This window comes from Apis dorsata, unplaced genomic scaffold (genome assembly GCF_000469605.1).
Source record: "Apis dorsata unplaced genomic scaffold, Apis dorsata 1.3 scaffold_332, whole genome shotgun sequence".
Lineage (NCBI taxonomy): Eukaryota > Metazoa > Arthropoda > Insecta > Hymenoptera > Apidae > Apis > Apis dorsata.
In genome coordinates, this window is record NW_006263600.1 from 181,136 (window position 1) to 200,726 (window position 19,591).

The window sequence follows — 19,591 nt, forward strand, 5'->3', positions numbered from 1 at the left end:
TCAATTTTCTCACTGCAATAATAGATCTTGATTCTTCCACCCACATTACTACCTTATCTTTAATTTCTTTCTTACCGTTTATTCCTTTTATTTTATCTCCAATTTTCTCGTTCTCATTTTCAATCTTTTTACTTCCTTTAATCTTATACTTTCGTTTCTTTTAATTTTATCGGTATTCATTTCTTCTTAAACCTTTCTTTTGATTTCCAATTGCTTTTTATCAATTATTTCTTGTGTGATTTTTAAAACGGATAAAAATTTCTTCCTCGATCAATAATATCGAAATCTTACTTTTTATCGTCACTTCATTATTTAAATATTTTATTTCCATCTATTTTTAAAATTTCCATTTATTTTCGTTCAATATTGGATAACAGTAAATATAAAAGTAATATTAACAATAAATTAAGATCATTTATTAAATGCACATAGAATTCATTCTCCAACAAATGAAGTCACAGTTAAATAAGTTGCCGATTAATCGTGATCTAGTGAAAAATATTGGCGAGAGAAGGAGCAATATGGCATGACGAAATATATTGTTTCGATAATACACCTGGTACAATGAACGATTCGAACAATGGACGTTCCGTTAATCGAAATTCTGCCGAGACTTCCACTTTCATATTTCTCTGTCCTCGAACAATAATTCTTTCGTGCTTTCGAAATTTATGCGATTATAATGGTTTCTATAGATTCCATTGATTAAAAACCCATTGCCATTATAGTGATCCTTTCTCCTATATTTTTCCATAACTACATTTTATTTTTAAATAAAAATAGAGGTTTCGTTAAAATTAAACAAAATTCTTCTCTTCTTTCTCTCTTTTCCTTCTTCTAAAACATATATCGAAATAAAATATTAATTTTATGATATATCGTAGATTATACATATATAATAGAATGACAAGAATAAAACAATTAAATTAAATTTATTTAAGTAAGTGGATCGAAAGTTGTACAAGTTGGGATAAAATGTTAGAAGAAAAAAATTAATGAGATCGAAAAATCAAGAGTTCTCGAAGAACTTTGGATTAAAGTTTTAAACGTCTAAGAAATAATCATCAAGTTAGGAGAGAAAAACTCGTAGATGAAATATAAATAAAAAAACATCGAGTAAATATTGAAAAGGATTAATCTCAAATTATTCTCGATTAAAAATGAAAATCTTGATTTAATTTTAAAAAAAAATTGTTTCATGGGATATTAAAAAAAGAATATATAAATAAATTTAAAACATTACAAGAAGTTGAAAGAAGAAGATAAAATATAAAATTTATTGAGAATTTTATAATCATTATGCAATGTGAAAAAATTTGGTCAAAATTAAAATACTATGAAAATCCAATTAGAACTAAATTAAAGATCGAATCGTAATTAATAAAAGTTTTAAGAAAAACGTGATCCAACCAATATTTATAATTTGACATCAGAATTTTCAATCCAATTAGAGAAAAACTCGAAACCAACAGATAACAGAGAACATCGGAAACAGAAGAAGCGAAGAGGAAGGTTTTAATAAAAAAAATTATCTGTTTGAAAAATCTTCAATTGATCTCAAAGGAAAAATGTACCTATCTCAAAATCTTTTCCAACGTAGAGTAATTATGAGAGAGATGGCATATACGACAATACTTTTTTAACAGAAAATTTTTTTAATATTAAATATCGTTGATAAATCATTTTGTATTATTATTTCGATTAAAATAAAGTTTCAATGTGTAGACTTTATCACTTTAAAAAATAACTCGGAATAAAAATTTTCTTTTCCAACCAGAAATATCTCAATTTAGAGAATAATACCGTAGTTCAAGAAACTTTTAATTTTCAATTTAAACTTGTTTATCGAAATATTTTATTTAATAAATTAACGAAAGTAAAGTTGGAAATTATTTTTAAAATTTTTTAAATTTATGAAATAAAAACACTAGCATGATAAAATATTAGCGAAATATTATTATTAAAGTTTCACAATTTGTTTTCACAACTTTTATGACAGTAAAAAACACAAATATTAAAGCGAAAAGATTTATCTCGAAAAATGGCAGAAACTTTAAAAATAATAAAAGAAATATTTCCAATATAAGAAAACAAACCTAAAGCGACCTGAAGAAACGCTATTATTTTACTACTATTTTATATGACTCTTAAAATACCAAAAAAAATGCCTGAATCTCTCTCATAATTACTAATTATTAATTACTCCCCCAAAAAATATTATAATTCTTAAATCCGATAAAAATAAGATAAAAATCTTTCTGGAAAAAAAAGAAATGTACCACAAAATAATATATTCTCCTCGATCGTTCCAAGGAGAAAGTATTGAACACGTGTGTCGGTGAATCAGATATGCACGTTCGAGGTGAACCCACCGTACGCTGTGATTAGTTCCTCGGTCTCCTTCTGGATCCCCGGTCTCGTGATGATTGTCATGTACTGCAAGATCTACAAGGAGGCTGTTCGACAAAAAGAGGCGCTTAGCCGTGCCTCGAGCAATACCGTCCTAAATAGTGTTCACTTGCATCGGGCGTCCACCTCGAGGCATCATTCCAGGGCGTCCCATCAATTGTTGCTGCATCCGAGCGACGCCAGTGACTTTGGCAGACCTATGTCGTATAGAACCGCGGCGGAGTTAAACGTGGAGAACGGTGAGTGAACCATCTAATTAGCGCTTCTCGGGCAAATATTGATTCGTAAGGCCCCATATATTTGAAACTTGTCGCCATGCATCATGATTCAAGCGATTTAAATCAATAGATTATACGTTACACAATGTGAAATGTGTAAATTATTGACCATCTAATCGGTAAGTTTTCTATTCTATCTTTGTTTCTTATATTTATAGCATAAATAAATGTATGTAGTAGTCTTGAGAGAATCGATTCTTCTCGATTTCTATATTTTTATATTTAAATTTCTTTAATTTTTTATATCCAATTATGAAAATACGCATTCAAGAGTTAAAATAGCCAATTAATAATATATTGATATCTCTTGTTCATTAGCAATTGAATTATCGTCATCCTTGAGATCAAAGATTGCATACCAGAGTCATGAGAGAATGTGAGGTCAAATTCCATAAAATAAATTTCATGATAAATCATATTGTTCTCAACGAATCATGATTTAAACATATCGTGATTTCCATACGTAATAAATAAACTTTTTTCCACTTATTCCTTTCCAACAATCGACTACTCGAACCTCTTTAATAATTAATAAATTGGCTCGTAATCGTAGCTAATTCTAACATCCAAAATAGTGTCACTATTCTGCGGCGTTAACCCATCTATTTCTTCCACGGTATCTTCGTTTATTTTTATCCAATAAACCCGCTCTTTCCTGGTTCGTTGAAACCCGATACTCTCGTCGTCTTGCATCGTGAATCCGTGTTATTTATCGAGGACCGTGAACAACGTCGGCGTTGTTTGCTTCGACCTTGTCGCCGTCAATCGTACAAATTCCCACATTTTCTGCATGTCGCTTTAAACGTTCTCGCTGTACCTTTTGTTATTTGCTCATATTCCAAAAAAGTATTTAACATATATTAAATTTTAAGATGTTTTTTTCTTAAATTAATTTAATTTTATTTTATTCAATTGTAATAACTTTGATATAACCTTGTGGACTTTATTTATCTTCAAACGATGAATTGTGAATTTTCGTGTGAAAATTAAGAATTTTTCAAATTTTTTTCCAATAAATTTTTCAACAAACGAAAAGTTCCTCGTTGTTTTTTCAACGAGGTCACAGCTTAACGTATGTATTTGCGATAATATTGTCGCAATATCGTTTTCGGGACCACGACGACTCGTTCTGGAGCTTTCGTATTTTTAGATCTCGAAGTGCTCGTTCTTTTCGCGGGCGTTTATTAAGTAGACACTCGCGGCTTGGAAGAAACAGAAAACAAACAATCTTTCGCACTTGTAAAATCACTCCATCATTTGCGTCATCAAAATTATTTCTGTCGCATATCGCTCCACTGTATTTTTATATTTTTACAATAAAATTTAATTCTTTTCTTTCTTGAAAATTTTCATGTAAAAAATAATAATATATATATACATATACATAGGAAAAATTGCCTGAGAAAATATTTTTCGGATCGAAAAATGAAAGGATTGGGACGCTTTTGATATAGAATGGAAATCGTTCGAAAAGCAAAAGAATAATTTTGGTATGCAGAGCGCAAAAAGGATAAGGCCGCAACTTTCGCCACGAATCGCGGTGTAATAATACATTCCACCGGTACCAATTATTGCTCGGCCAAAAATGACGTACGATTGATGTCGAAATTACTCGGGATTGCGTGTAATTTTTCCGCCATTTTTTCTGATAATTTTGATCGTTACACGTAGATATTGAAAAATATAAATATAAAAATTACCCTCTCTTACAATGTTGACGATTAATTTTTTAACGAACTGATATTATTTCTTGTAAATTGTTGTTTATTCGATTTATTGTCGGTTTATTCATGGAAATTTGTAATATGTCTGTAAGAATAGAAATATTTATTAATCACGTGAGTTCTGAAAAAAAAAGAAAGAGAAGAAAGAGAAGAAAAAAGAATAGAACTCACTAAAATTATAATATAAATCTGTATAATCAAATGTTTTAATTATTAATTTTTTTAATTAGAATTATCAATTCTTTTTTCGTTTCAAATCACGTTTTTCAGATTAAAAAAAAAAATACCAGAATTTTTATCTCCTAAATCTAATCTACATATTCGTATCATTGGTACGATCAAAAATAAAATTTTCAAAGCAATTTTATCACAAAATTTAAATCATTTGTTAAATAGGCGAAGATTACTTAATGCATTGTGTCATTTTTCGTGGTGCATTCAAGGAGAAATCTCGAATCTCAATGGGAATCGAATCGTCTCGCAAAGTGCCAATCATTATAATGGAAATAAATAACACCCTCGGCTTGTGTTGGATTGTTTTTCAACGAGCTTTTTACGATTTCGAAATCATTCGCAATCGGATTCAGGATGAAGAACATCTTTCTTTGTAAACTCGTATTAGTTGCTAAAGTTGTAGTAGTATTGTCTAAAAATATTTCTTCTTCATAAATGTCATATTACCATTATATTTATATGCGACCAATAATACTCGAGTTTGTATATTTTCGTATCCAAATCTCGATTCATCATAATCAAATTTGCTTTGCATCAACATTTGTCTTAACCAACATTTAATACTATGTTTGAGTGACGTTTCCTTGATTCGAAAATTTGGAGAATCTGGCTTCTACATATCGCGAGTTGTCTGAAAATTGATCGACACGAGTTTATTGCCAAAATTCCATGATCTTCTGCTTGAAAATCTATTATTTATTTGCGTAAACGTTATTAAATGGCTACTAATAAAAATAGGAATATCGATGAAGATTCTCTCTTAAGAGATTTTTATAGTTTATATATTAAATGAATCGCATAATCTGTGTCCAACTAAGCTTGAAAGGGTTAAAATTTAAAATGATTATAATAGATCGTCTATATTTCTTTCTTTTTTTTTCAAGTTCTTAAGGTCACCTTCAGCTTTTAATAGATGTATAATTTTTTTATGTAATATTATTTGAAAATATTAAGATAAATGTCGATAAGTATCATTGAATGTAGTATCTTTTTCTAAAAATTAAAATAATATTGAAATTTAAAAATGGTGAAAAAAGAATAAATTTCTGCTTAAATATAAAATACCGTAAAACAAACTAAACGATCATTTATTTGCTACCTGGTAGATCTGCATTGAATATAAGCCAAAAGATATTTTTTTTCCTATAACGTATCGTTTAAATTATTTAATTTCAAGAAATATATCTATAACTGTTATTATCAAAATTAAAAGATTGATATTTTTTATTTTAAAACTTTTTCACGTACAAATGCCAAAATAAGCATCGATTGCTTAGCGATTGCTAGCGAAAGGCACGCATCGAGGTCAATTTTAAGAACTGACGGATTACATGGACCAATTTCAAATTACTTTAATCTCGCTGAGAGATCTCTTATCGTAATCTCATCCTTTCAACCCATTATCTCGTACCCCTCAAAGGAGAGATTTCATTTAAGATTTCCACCGTGCTGTTAACCGTTCGAATCACATTTTTTCCCTTCAATATTCTCCACCTATTTTGAGTAACGAGATGTCCATCGTAATTTCATAAATCCCCCGTAATGAACGTCTATTTATTGGATCTTCGTTTTAACCTGAAAGTATCGGTTTGACAGGTCGCATAAAATGAAATTTCTCAGCTGAGAGCATTTAGCGCGAGGCACGTCATCAGCCTAAGTGTCGTTTTTAACCCATCCCATATATCCAACAGATGAAAATTTTGCCTCGATGTCGTCGATGCATTCGCTAAATGCGTTTCGCTTAAAATAAACGCGCCTACGAGATCCGCCGTGTAACGAAACGTATCATTCGTTATATTTGCAAAAAAATGTCGATCCGTGCATACATTATTCCAACGACGCGTCGTTTGTCGCGTGAATTCGTCTCGAATGCTGTCGAAGAGGGACAACACTTTGATCGAGAGTCGACAATGTCATTTTTGCTGATTTATCGCAGTTGAAATCGAGTGTAAAATGCGTGTAAAAAATGATCGTTAAAATCTCATCTCTCTATTCGATATACATGGGCGTAGTTAGGTTATGTTGCAGTCGTCACGTGCTTGTTCCGCCATTGTTGTAACCTTTGACCGATATTACACATGTATTCTCTTATCTCTCTTCTCTTATCTCTTGTTATCTCTGGTAATATTTAAAGCGGTGACGTATCGCTGTCGAGCAACAAATTGAAAATACTACGTTATATATAAATACGTGGACGATGACAGCAAATGCATTTCGCGCGAACGATCGCCATGATGGAGAACAGCCAGACAGAAACGTTGCCAAGAGATTGAAAATTTGACATTTCGTGACCATGAGGTTCCAATCGTGTCGTGCAAATCTTCCTCTTGCACATTTAATTTGTGGTTTGTACGTTTATGAAAATATGGATGTTAATAGAAAGATTTCTTTCATATATGTGGAATGCTTTATAACTTATGAATACAAGATATGGAAATGTAAAGAGTTATATGCCTTTAGAAATGCGGATATTATTACATAGGATATAAGATGCAAGTCTTATAACTTGTGAAAACCTGTGAATTATAACCTGAAAATAAATAGATAAAGTTAAATAAATGAAGTTATATAATACTTATAAAAAAATTTATTTGCAAACCTTATGACAAAGGATACGATGAACACGTTTTTGGACGATGAGTGAGATTTTTCGTTTGCAGGCTAAAATGCACTTGCTTGTTCCAGATGATTCCAAATTCCTTTCAGATACACTGGATTATATGTTGATGCAAAAATATTAATTTCCGATTTTTTACTAAAATCATCGAGATTAATCATCGAGATTCTAAAAAGCCCAAAATAGTTTTAATAGATTTGAAACAACATTCTATTTATTACCATCAATGGTTATAACCATCAAAAATCAACATTTGGAAGAAAAATCTATTTTTTACTATTGATTCAACAATTTTGGTTATTTCTACTCTTATCATATATACAAATAATGTTAATAGAAATAATTATCTTCAAGATGCACAACGTGTAGCGAACGAAATTAATGAGAAAGATTATACGTTGTAAACGTATAAGCTTATTACATCCTCTTACGATATTGAGTTACAACTTAATAGTAGCGTTGTTAAATAACCACTTCTAAATTCAATTATTTAATTATTGTTGAGAGATTATTATTGCACTGGTTCGTGCAATTAATTTTTTTTGAAATATGAAAATATATTCTTTGTTAAATCATGCTTATAATTTTAATTTATTCTTTAACATCGATTTCGTTCTTTCGTTCCTTCCTAATATAGACATTTACCTAAAAATCTACACAAGTCTATAGAAATTTATTTAAATCTATTTTCTCTATTTTTTCTTCGGATTTTCCATTAAATTATAAATCTTTTTACAATTTTGAAGATTTATAATATATATTTTTCTCTGTCATCTCGTATTTTAATCTTTTTACATACTTTCCAATACAAAGTATCACTATTTCGTGATATTTTTACAATAAATTTTGCGATAAAGCTAAAATAAAATTACATTAAAATAAAAAGATAAACAATTCTCGTACATTACCATATTATATTTCTATCATTTCTTTGTAATGAATTGATCATTATCCCTATCTTAATCGAGTGGTCCATGGAAATGTCATATTAAAACAAAATGAATCATCTTTTTACATGAATATGGTAGATTTTTGCAAGTCGGAGAGCCTATTTAGAAATTGACCCAGAAAGGATCGTACAAAGACGAGTTGTACGCGAGACCTTGGTGGTCGTGATGCTTCTGGAAAGAAGGCGGGAGAAAAAAAGATGGTCGATGAGGGGGTGAGAAATGCCGCGTCGAAATTCTTAGCTGTTTCGCGAGATTTGACTCGAAACGATCACTTTATATTCCGAATCAATGGATTCGAGAAATCTTGGGCAACGATTCGAAAAAGTTTACTCGCGAAAATATTAGATGGAATTCTTTGAATTCTTCACGAATCGTTCCTCTACACGCAATCTGTTCGAAAAATAAAAGAAATTGCTGTAAATAATATATAATCGATCGAAAGGTTTATCGTAAGAGTAATTCTTAATAATTTTCTAAAAAACGACTCTAATTTCTTCCATTTTTACTTAAATTTATATTTTAATTCTTTTCCTTTAACGAAATATTAAATAATTATAATATTACTAATATATTATTCTAATATATTATTCTAATATAATAATATATTATTATTCTAATATAATATTACTAATATATTATTTCAAATTGGTTGTAAATTTCTTAATTGTTGTCAGAAATTAATCAAATCATAAAAATAATAAAAATAGCAACGTATGGAAAAATCCAGATGTGCAAAGAAACGAACGTAATATAATTCTCATTATTCATCCGCATCAATGATGAGCGTCTCAAAGACTATTTACCATTTTCTTCGCGTAGAATAATATAAGCCAAGGTGCACTGACCTATTCGCCGGATGAACTTTGCCATCCGCTTTTTCTTCGTCGTCGTTTCAGTCCCTCACACCGTCGCGTCACGTCGCCGAGATCTCGAACACCGCAAGAAAAATATTTCTTTTCTCGTCTTCCTTTGTTTCCCCACCCTTCTCATCACCCTTTCACTCTCCGCTCTTTTTATTTCACCTAACCCTGTGGCTCAAAAGCGAACGTGCCAGGTTATTGAAATCGCGTGAAAAGATTATGGAAAAGATTTTTTATTGCGATAAAAGCTAGTCTGATTAGATTAAATGGTGAAACGATTAATATTCACTCTTTGATAACTTAGTGACGAAAACTATAAATTGATTTGCGACTTACATAAAATGGCGAAAATATGACATTGGTGGTAAAATTTACGTATTTGTTTTATCTTCTTTCGAGAAAATTGAAGAATTTATTAAAAAATAATTTGACAAATTGTTTTTAAATATTTAATTTATTAAGAATAGTGGGGAAGATTGGTAATCATTCTTCAATTCTACATCACCCTCATATTTTCCAATCCCATTTTATCCAATATTTCAAAAAACGATCTTTAACATAATAACAATCGAGTATAAAAACGATCAGAAAACTTACAGTTTTGATACTCATCACGATGATCATCAAACAAGCGTTCCCCCATCCCATCGCGAGCATTCCTCATCGTCCATAGCAAAATTCCTCGAGTTTCTCGAATAATTAGAACATTTCCTCGGGTAAGCAACAGGGCGTCAAAGAAGTCGGAAGAATGGCGGGGGTTTTTCCGTTTGAAAAGCGGCGTCTGGCAGAAGCGAAAGACGAGTCTGAAGAACGTTCTAGGAACGCGGGGGGAAGGAGAAGTGGCGAGAACGGTAGGAAAGGAGGGAAAAAAGAAGGAGAGTGGAAGGGTGGAAAGGGGTGCGTGGCGTTGGCAGAGGCTTGATCCCTCGCAGGCTGCGGTAGGGTAGGTCAGTGAACGCGGTTCCAGTAGGAACACCCCGGGACACCCTCGCCCTCCGCTCGCTCATTCCGCTCGATATCTGGAAACGACGGCTGCAAACTTAACGGAAAGAACGGCAGAAGCTGTGGATGACGATGGATCGGTGAAATGATTCCAATCGTTTCTAAACAACGATGTTGTTTCGAGTTAAAACAGGGTGAATGATTAGGAAGAAAGGATCATATCGTGGATGCTTGGATTTTGATTTAGAGGCAAGTTGTCGAATGCGTGTTGATTAAAATATCCATTTAATATCACTAGGATTCTATTTGAACGTGTTGGAATAAATTTTTATTCAAATAGTTATTTTATTAATATTGTAAAATAGAGAATAGAGAGCGAGAAATCAAAAAATAAAATAAAACGAACGATATTATAATTTTAAATGTTTGATGTATCGTTATTTTGCATTATCCCTCAATTTTTTCTAGAAACAATAGATCAAGTTAAAATTAATTTCCAATAAATGAATTTTTAGGATATAATTCTGATACCTTAGCTAATTTACACGTCTCGATAGTGACCAAATACTCATGCGATCTCAGGGGTTCTTGTGGTCGAGAGAAACGATCTGAAGTGGAGGGTCGCTTAGCGATTGCAAGGGATGTTCCCTTCGATGTGACCAACATCAGATTAGGGGAGGCTAGATCTGAAATGTATTCATTGAGATTAGAAAGAAGATTTCACTTAATCTAGCGATAAGTTATCATAATAAATTTGGAACAAAATGATATAACGAAATAAATCATGTTCCTACGTCCCTTATGAATTGTAAATATAAAAGTTATTTTTAATTCTACGATATTTGAACTACTGCATAGGATTCTCCAAATTCGTAATTTTTATTCCTATAAATATCTAAATAAATAATAATAAAAAAAATAAAATCATAGTCTTTTTTTTAATTTTTAAATTCTAATCGAATTGTTATTCTTCTTAACGCGGTTCTTCTCGAACAATTCTTTACAAGGCCGACAAATGTTCTGATATTTCTAGATTAAAAAAAAGATATATCTTTGTATTATTCTTGGAAATAATCAATTATCCTACGAAATATAAATCACTCCGTTTCCAAATCTCTATTCCGTTGGTGAACGGAAAAAGGGGACGAAGGTATCGTCCAAAATCCAAGCTCGTGCGAACGAGGGCTCTGGGAAAACGTAGATATAAATCTCTGAAATCTCTCGAAGGCATTTCCTTGTACTTTGTCGGAAAAATGAAGGTCATCGAGATAAAAGTAGATAAAGAGATAAAGACGAATAGAAACGGAGAAGTAACGACATTCGTCGCTATCGATTCGGCTCGTGGATCACTCGTGGATCCAGCGAAAGACCTCGTTTTTTAGAGGACGCGCATGTGAATGATCGATTCCATCATCGCGAACAATATTGATAAAAAGACGAGAAGACGGTAAATGAACGATAGGCTGCATCTAGGCTGACTTTCCAACCAAATTAGACCAGCTGCCGTACTCGCGAGATGGAAAATTTTAAAGAAACGCGGTGGATCGAGCTGCATGATCTGTCTTATCTACGAAGGTTAGATTGAATTTGCACCATGTATAGGGGCTTCTTGGAAAAGGAGCCCCATTTCTTGTACGTTGTAAATTAAATAGTCCGTTAGTCGGGGTTTCGATGAGTTTAAGAATTGGGTCGTTATAAGATATACCGTTAGGCGAAGACCTTTCAATGTTTCTTTATCGGATAAGGATTTAGCTCGAAACAGTGTGATTTAAGATCTCGATATGGACGTTTTTGCATACGCATTATCGTATATATACGATATATTATATTATTAGTACGTCTGTCATTTTCAATATAGAGATTTATATTTTAAATACATTCATATCGATCGTATCCGATTTTGAAACATATTTTAATTATATTATTTTTATTTTAGATATAACGTATAATATTTCAAATAATTTCTTAACTATATTTAAGTTTACGCTTAAAGTATTTTGAATCTTCTTTAAAAATCTAAATTTTCAAATCTTTTATTTTTCAATTGTAGACACTAAAAGATTAATTTAAATCTTTTCTTTTTCAATTGACAATTTAAGGAAAACGACCACTCGATTCTTTTTCATAACGAAACAAAGGGATAGATAATAATTCAAAGCGTAGAACCAATCCTCGCATCGAGGACGTAATTCTCAATTGTATTCCAACCTCGTGAAACGTGATAGACGACATGTTGGAGAATGTTTAAACAAAACGGCCGTAGTAAAACCAATTTCCATTTATATCTGCTATTTCTGTTGTTAAATGGGAATTCAACGTCGTTTCAGATGAAATCATAAATATCGTTGATAAAAGCGATTTCATTGGATCTAGGAATCCCAATTTTCAACTTTCACGAGTATTTCACGAATTTCCCCCTTTGTCGTTATTTACGAATCGTACCAACGGAACGATAGAAAAACTATAGAAAACTGTAGAATTAGAGAATTTTTACATATAAATAAAAAATAACTACGTTCAATTATATTAAAATTCATCGTTCGAACGAAACTTGATACGTTGAATGCGATCAGATAATAATTTACATTCTTTTCCTCTCCAAACCAGAGTTTCGTCCTAATATAATTCTTAGAATATAAAATAATAATACATTTTTAATATCGTAACTCACCAAGTTAATAATTCTAACCCTTCTCTTCGATCGTTTTCAGATTTATTTCATTCTCCCATCGAACGAACTTACCCAGAGCTCAAAGTATCACGTTATTTATAACTACAAAATAATCCTAATTGACAAATTGCTCTCGCGATTATTAAATTATCGCATCGTTCTAAACGCGAAGAATGCGAGCTACCAAGTTCAACATCCGTTTCTCAAAATATCTCGTCATCAGCGCAATTAATTACGCTGTAACCAAAGAAAGAAGAACAGCTGAAAAACAGCTATAATAAATCTCCTTCCGCGATATTTTCCCCTTTAACGCCCAATAACGATTAATTAGGGAAATGGAGAGCAATTTCTCACGATCGATTTTTCATTTTCTCCGAATGATCGACCGATCTTTCTTCTTTCCGCCGGATAGAAAATTTGAACCGAAGAGGATCGCGACGTGACCCGATTCTTCACCGGGATGGCAGTCGCGTCTTTAATAACAAACGGATGGCAAGGAAAAAATGGCATTAATTCCCACCGCCCGATGTAATTTATCGCACGAAAAACGATGTCGAAAGGAAAGGATAGTCCTTTTCCACGTCACGAGATCTCTCTTCTTTCGTCGCCAAGAAGATTGATTCGATATAGAGGCTCGATGAAAAGTAGCCGTTTCTTCTTTTACTTGAGGAAAGTGAAAAGAGCGGAGAGGGGAGGAGGGAGAGAGAGAGAGGAGAAGGCGAGGGAAAAAAAGTGAGACGAAGCTTATTAAGCTTGGGAGGGCCGAAAGATTTGAATAGAAGTCATCAAAGATTTTTATTAACCGAGATTTTACCAAGTGCGCGCTAACGTAATATCTCCCCCGAGTCTTAGAAAAGGGATTCCTTCTTTTTTTTCGAATTCGCGGTTTTAATAAGTTCGTTAACGAGCGAAACACGTTTCGATAAAGAGAGAATCTTATTTGTAGAGAATCTTCGGGGAAAGATGAAAGAAATTGTTGAAAGAAACTTATTACTTCTCTCTCGTGTTAGGCTCTCGTGGATGAATCTATTTAAACGTCTTTCTCAGAACACGTTGGTTTATTTTAATTTAATTACTTGTTTTCGAGATATAGCGATGACTATAAATTTGAAATTATCGCAATATATTTCTTCGTTGAAGCAAAGAATAATTATCTCTTTGAATTAGGTCTAAGCGTCATAACAAGTATAATTATTATAAATTCTATGAGAAATTATTTATAAAGAACCAATTCAGCTTATCCTCAAACGATAGAATCTCGAACTTTGGAAGCGTTACTCTATAGAAACTTTATAACACCGAAACCATGATATCCGATTTAACCCACTTCCAAACTCTATAAGAACCATGCCAGCCATAGAATCCTTGAACTTCGTGACTTGCAGAAACGTGGAATATGCATTTCGAACTTGGCGATTCCACATTAATTGTCAATCAAACGCTTTAGCTTCGTGAAATTAATCAATTTGTGTAATCGAGAATTTTACAACTTAGAATTCGATTATATTGACGAAATAAATGTTCCAAAGAGAAATGTGAATTTTCTTAAAATTCATAAAAGATCGATAGATGCAATTTTTAATTTTTAAGAAAATATCCACATTTCGTGCGAGAAAAGTTTGTGTAGTAAATTGTTCTCTAACGACAAGCTGCAGCAATGAGAATCTCTTTTACGAGACTAATAAGTGTTCCGAAGAAACTTTACATTCCACTTAAGAAACTCTATTTGCGATGGAATCTCGTAAATCTACTAACTCTAATTCGCAAGTAACGCAACATTCCGATCAACCCAATAATTTACTTTATCTTTCCATCAATTGAGATATCAAAATCTCCAACATCTGTCTTCTTCGCTCGGTAATTACGCCAGAATCACGGCAATTAACGTTGCAACAACGAAATTACAACGTTCCTTCCCAAATCCAATTAGGCATGAAGCAAACGCGATATAACTCGCAGCTACAGTTCGTTTCTCGTTAAAATTTAATCGTTCATAAAATCGAAACGTGTCCAAGTCCTTCTCTTGCTTTAATAGATCCAGATCAGGTACGAGGCATCTGGAACATCGAGATACGTTCGATCTCGCGGAATAACATTTCGACAATGGCGAAAGCGCATTGAATTCGCTGTTCTCCGTTTGCCCCCACCGACCGATCGAACAATGAGAATCTTGCCGGTAATACCAAGTAGTTACACGTTTCGAATGTGCAACGCGTCCAAACCAAGCATCTGCAACCAGAAGATCGATTTTATAAAATCTCGAGAAATATTTTTCGTAACATGATTATTTCCTCCAAAAAGTATATAATTCGTTTTGCGTTACAGTTTTACGTTAGATCGAAACCGCATCAACAAAGTATATCCAAGAAAGAGGGATTTATCTTTACGATAATTGGAAATTATCCTTGAATGAAACGAAAAATGTGCAAATATTTTTTAATATCCAAATCTCGATCAGAATAAATTTAATCGCGTTACTCGTGCAAAATGCGATTCCAACTCGAAACTGAAAATTTATTAAAAGAAGATTATTTTAGAAAATAATAATAATAAGTACGAATAAGAATTTAATATTGTTCCTAAAATAAATTTTGCTTCTCATCGACAATGTAATTTTACCGTAGAAAAATAGAGATCTTTGAAAATAAATTTGAAAATAATATTTATAATACATCAATGACGATAATAAAAATTGTAAAATTATATTGCATAAAAATACTATTGGATGATACGAGGCACGTAGTTATTAACAATTAAGGGCGTACGAGCGTTTGCGCAATTGAGAGTGCTCACGCGCGTAGCGAAACAAAAGCGGAATACGTATAATTCTCGTTTAACGAGGGCCGCGTATTACTCGAAAGTGGGACACTGTTGTTTCCTTAAACTCACGCCCGTGTATCCGTCGTGCCTCCACGCGAAATTTCCCCATGGCACACGCGTTAACATCGCGATTACGAGGACAACTGGACGATTGAATCGTTTTTGTGTCGGCACCGAAATGGTTCCAGTCACCTGCTGCCTTGTAATGCACTCCAAGTACGTGGTAATTGAATCGAAAATACCATTAAATTCGCATCGTCAATTCATACGAATTCGAACCATCATTTTCTCGCGATATTGAATCGATATCGTTTCTCTTTTTCAATTTCTATCATCCTACGAAATTTTAATCCACGTTAATATATTTAATACATTGTTAATTGAAAATCTGAATTTATGAATAATTAAGAAAACAGTAATGTTACCGATCGATGCTAGAGCGCGTAGTGGAGTAGTAGCATAGGTTTTTAAGTCCTTATAAACGCAAAACGAATGATATAATTTAAATAAATGATATTGGAATTATATATTTAAATACTTTTAAACTTTTATGACGCGCTTCCAAATTTAAGTATTTAAATTATTTAAAAAAAAAATAATGTTTTACACGCAAAAAAATTATTACGCGATGCTTTTGCAAAAAAGCTGTTGAAAAGTTCGTTCAATGAAGATAGAATGAAAAAAATTTCCTCTTATCTGGGATTAATCTATTAAAGTCAACGTGCAAGAACAATAGCACAAGTTGATCTGCAAAACAATTTTCCTTGTCCCACTCGTAATGGTTTCGACCTTTCATTACTATTAAAAAATTTTTATATTCGAGAATTCGCGATTCCGTTTATTCACACAAGCTCGTGGAACACGATTAAAAACGTCCCCGAGTTTTATTGATGAGAAGTTTAAACAAATTGACAAAAGTTCGTTTCTCCAGCTACAACACGCGAATCCAATTTCACCATGGTGAATTTTTCAGAACGTTTGAAAACGTTTGCTTAACAGGGACGTCTCTGGTTACAGCATCGCGTTTTAATTGCCTTTGAGATTTAATTTAGAAAAACATTCTTATATTAAATTATTCGAATATACGGTTAATTGCAAATGAAATCGTGCGCCTTTTCTAAAAATATTAACGAAAAGTAAAATTTTAAAGTTTAAGGTACAAATTGATTATACAAATAAAAACCGATCAAATTTTATTAATAATTGCGATCGATAATTATACGTGACATCCCAGTTATTTCACAAAGGATATCGTATATTAATTTTTCTGAAATTCTTTTGTATGGAACGAAGAACGATTAAATATCGGGCCAATTTCAATCTCATCGTTCTTGCCACATGAATTTTCATTCTATCCTCGAATCCCGTATTCCATTATTTTTGAAAGTTCGAACCGTATAAATTCGTCGACGTGTTCGATAGAACGACGAGTAATTGCGTGTGTACATTTAAATCGGGCATGCCACGAGGTTGAAGCTTCCTGCATCTTGATAGACGAGAGCGCATCGATCGTACGAAAGCGGAGAAGCCGGTGAGCATCGACCAACCAACCTAAATCCAGCTGACTGCGCTCGAGCACGCCAACTTTACAGCTTTCGCCTTTCAGACGCGACCGATTTCTCGTTCTCCAGTTATACGTTATCTAAACATCTGCTTCAACACCATCCTGTCGAAACTAATTCGTTATCTTTCGCAAGGGACGAAAATATTTAGGGAGAAGTTTCATTTCACGATTCCTTTGTTTTGTTCCATTGTTTGCGTGGAAGTTGAGTAAGGAAATAAATTCGTGCAATGATTAGAATATTACTCTCAATTTTTAAAAATTTTTTGACGTTTGTCATCCAATTTGGACACGTTTCTTTATTATTAAGTCTTTTTTTGCAACATTGGATGTAATAATTTATTCTTAAAATAAACGAAAAATTCCATTTAAAAAATATTATTTTTGATAATTGTATAGCTATTTCAAATCGTATATCTATCTCTTTTCATTTTATATTCATGAATAAAAAATAACGGAATTATATCCAAAGTTTGCAAAGAGCTCTTTTACTCGAGATGCAAATATCTCACGATTCGTTGAAAAATAATGTTATATATATATATATATCATTTTTACGTGAAATATTTTTATTGTTTCGAAATAAACTTGCTCGTCTTGTGTTTTCATTCATTTACGTTTCATATTTTTGTATAATTACGTAAAATTACGTAAAATTAAATGAAACAACTATAAAAAATTAAAAAATCATCACCGAAACATTACGAATTAAATTTTGAAAGGCCATTTTTGATGATAATATTATTATTTACAATTCGAAAATAAAATAAAAAAAAACGCGTGTATAAATGCGATAAATGTGAAATTATTCTTTAAAAATTTTGACCAGAAAAAAATGGATAAAAGAAAACATAAAAGATAAAATTCTTTTATTCAAATATTAAATGATATTGTGAAAAAAATTGCATCAGAAAAAATTCTTGGATAATTTGTACAAGAGAGAGGATAAAGTTAAAAACGATTTTATTCTTATAACAGTTCCATGTCACTGTTATATTATACTGCAACACTTTGTTCGTTTATTCTCCATCGTGATTCACGCATCATAAACTCTCACGGTTTAATGTGTCAACTCGTTATTTTTGGACACAGCTTTCCAAATATATTTCACGTCAATGAATAAAATGACGATACAAGCAATATGAAAAATTCATTCATCGTTTGTTAAAAATTAAAGAATGAAAAGTTAAAGGTGGATGAATTCGAATTTAATTTTTAAATTCTTGAAACTCGAATCCAAAACTTTGTAAGATTTGTTTGAATCCTGAATTTTTAAAAATAATTATTTTATATTTTCAATTTTGCAAATTCAAGGAATAAAAGTAATATTAATGTTAATTCTAGAAAATTTAAAATAAAATATCACTACTTACGATTAAAAATATAAATTTTCCATATGATTTGAAAATTTAGATTATTCGTCTTTAAAATTATTCGTCCTTTTGTTTTTTCATTTTTATCTACTAATTTTATTGTTATATTCTATTATTATAATTCAGATTCACGTTCTAATATTTAAATTGAAAAAAAAGAATAAAATAGAAAAGTAATAAAGATATATAAAAAAAAAGAAACTTAATATGTAATTAAATATAATTTTACAAATTAAGAGGAAAATTGATGATTATTCATGAAAGGAGATCTTGCAATCTGATCGGTAACAAAGACGAGGAAATAAAAATTAAATCAAGAAAAAAAGTTGTATCCAGAGCTAATGAGGTAATATATCTGGACTAACTTTAATTTCAAACCATAGGTAGCAAAAATATAAAAATAATAATACAAAAATATGGAGAAAAAATATATAAAAAACAAAACGAATAATTTATTTTCTTTAATAAAAATAAATTTAATTATTACATAAAAGAGAGAATCACGTCTAATGTATATTTTTCCTTACTGTAGAAAATTTTTTATCCGATGAAGTTATTACAAATTGAATATCTAAGATTTCGTTTTCCACCTTTTTCTTTTCGATAAAAAATTATTTGTATTATATCGAATATTGATATTTGCATTTCATTTAGAAAACTTTCTGTCATTATAATTTCTGATATCACCTTCAATTAATAATAAATTTCATTTTATTTCCTACAAATTTGTTCTGTACAATTTCAACTTTTGTCGAAAAGAGTAATATAAATACAAAGAATTTATCAGCTTGAAAAAATACATCTTTTTAAACTGGAAATAAGAAATCGAAAATAAGAAAAAACGAGAATGTATACTAATTAATGAAAAAATACGAACCGCATATAAAGATAACCCTTGTACAAAATTATAAAATGCAAACTACGTTTTATAATATTTGCTAAATGAATGAAATTCGCGTCATAATTAATAAATATTTAAACAAACATCAGTATCGTTGCTTTAATGCGCGAATATACTGATTTTATCGTTCACGTCGATACCTCTCCGTTACACGTATCTTTATTAACATTTTCTCACGTTGAATGAATAAATGAGCAAACATTCGCACCTATACTTTTCCAAAAAAAAAAAAAAAAAATGAAATCCCTCAG

General features: G+C 31.4%; 1 protein-coding gene across 2 annotated transcripts in view; it reads left to right on the top strand.

Moving 5' to 3' along the window:
- Positions 1 to 19,591, top strand: part of LOC102675512 (octopamine receptor beta-3R-like) — a 102,532-nt gene that overhangs the window by 75,819 nt on the left and 7,122 nt on the right. Inside the window, exon 2 of one of the 2 annotated variants that reach the window (XM_006617978.2) lies at positions 2,348 to 2,648. The exons of the other annotated variant lie outside the window; for it this stretch is intronic. Within the exon in view, the coding sequence (XP_006618041.1) occupies positions 2,348 to 2,648 (301 nt within the window). The remainder of the gene's footprint in view (positions 1 to 2,347; positions 2,649 to 19,591) is intronic. 2 annotated transcript variants of the gene reach the window in all.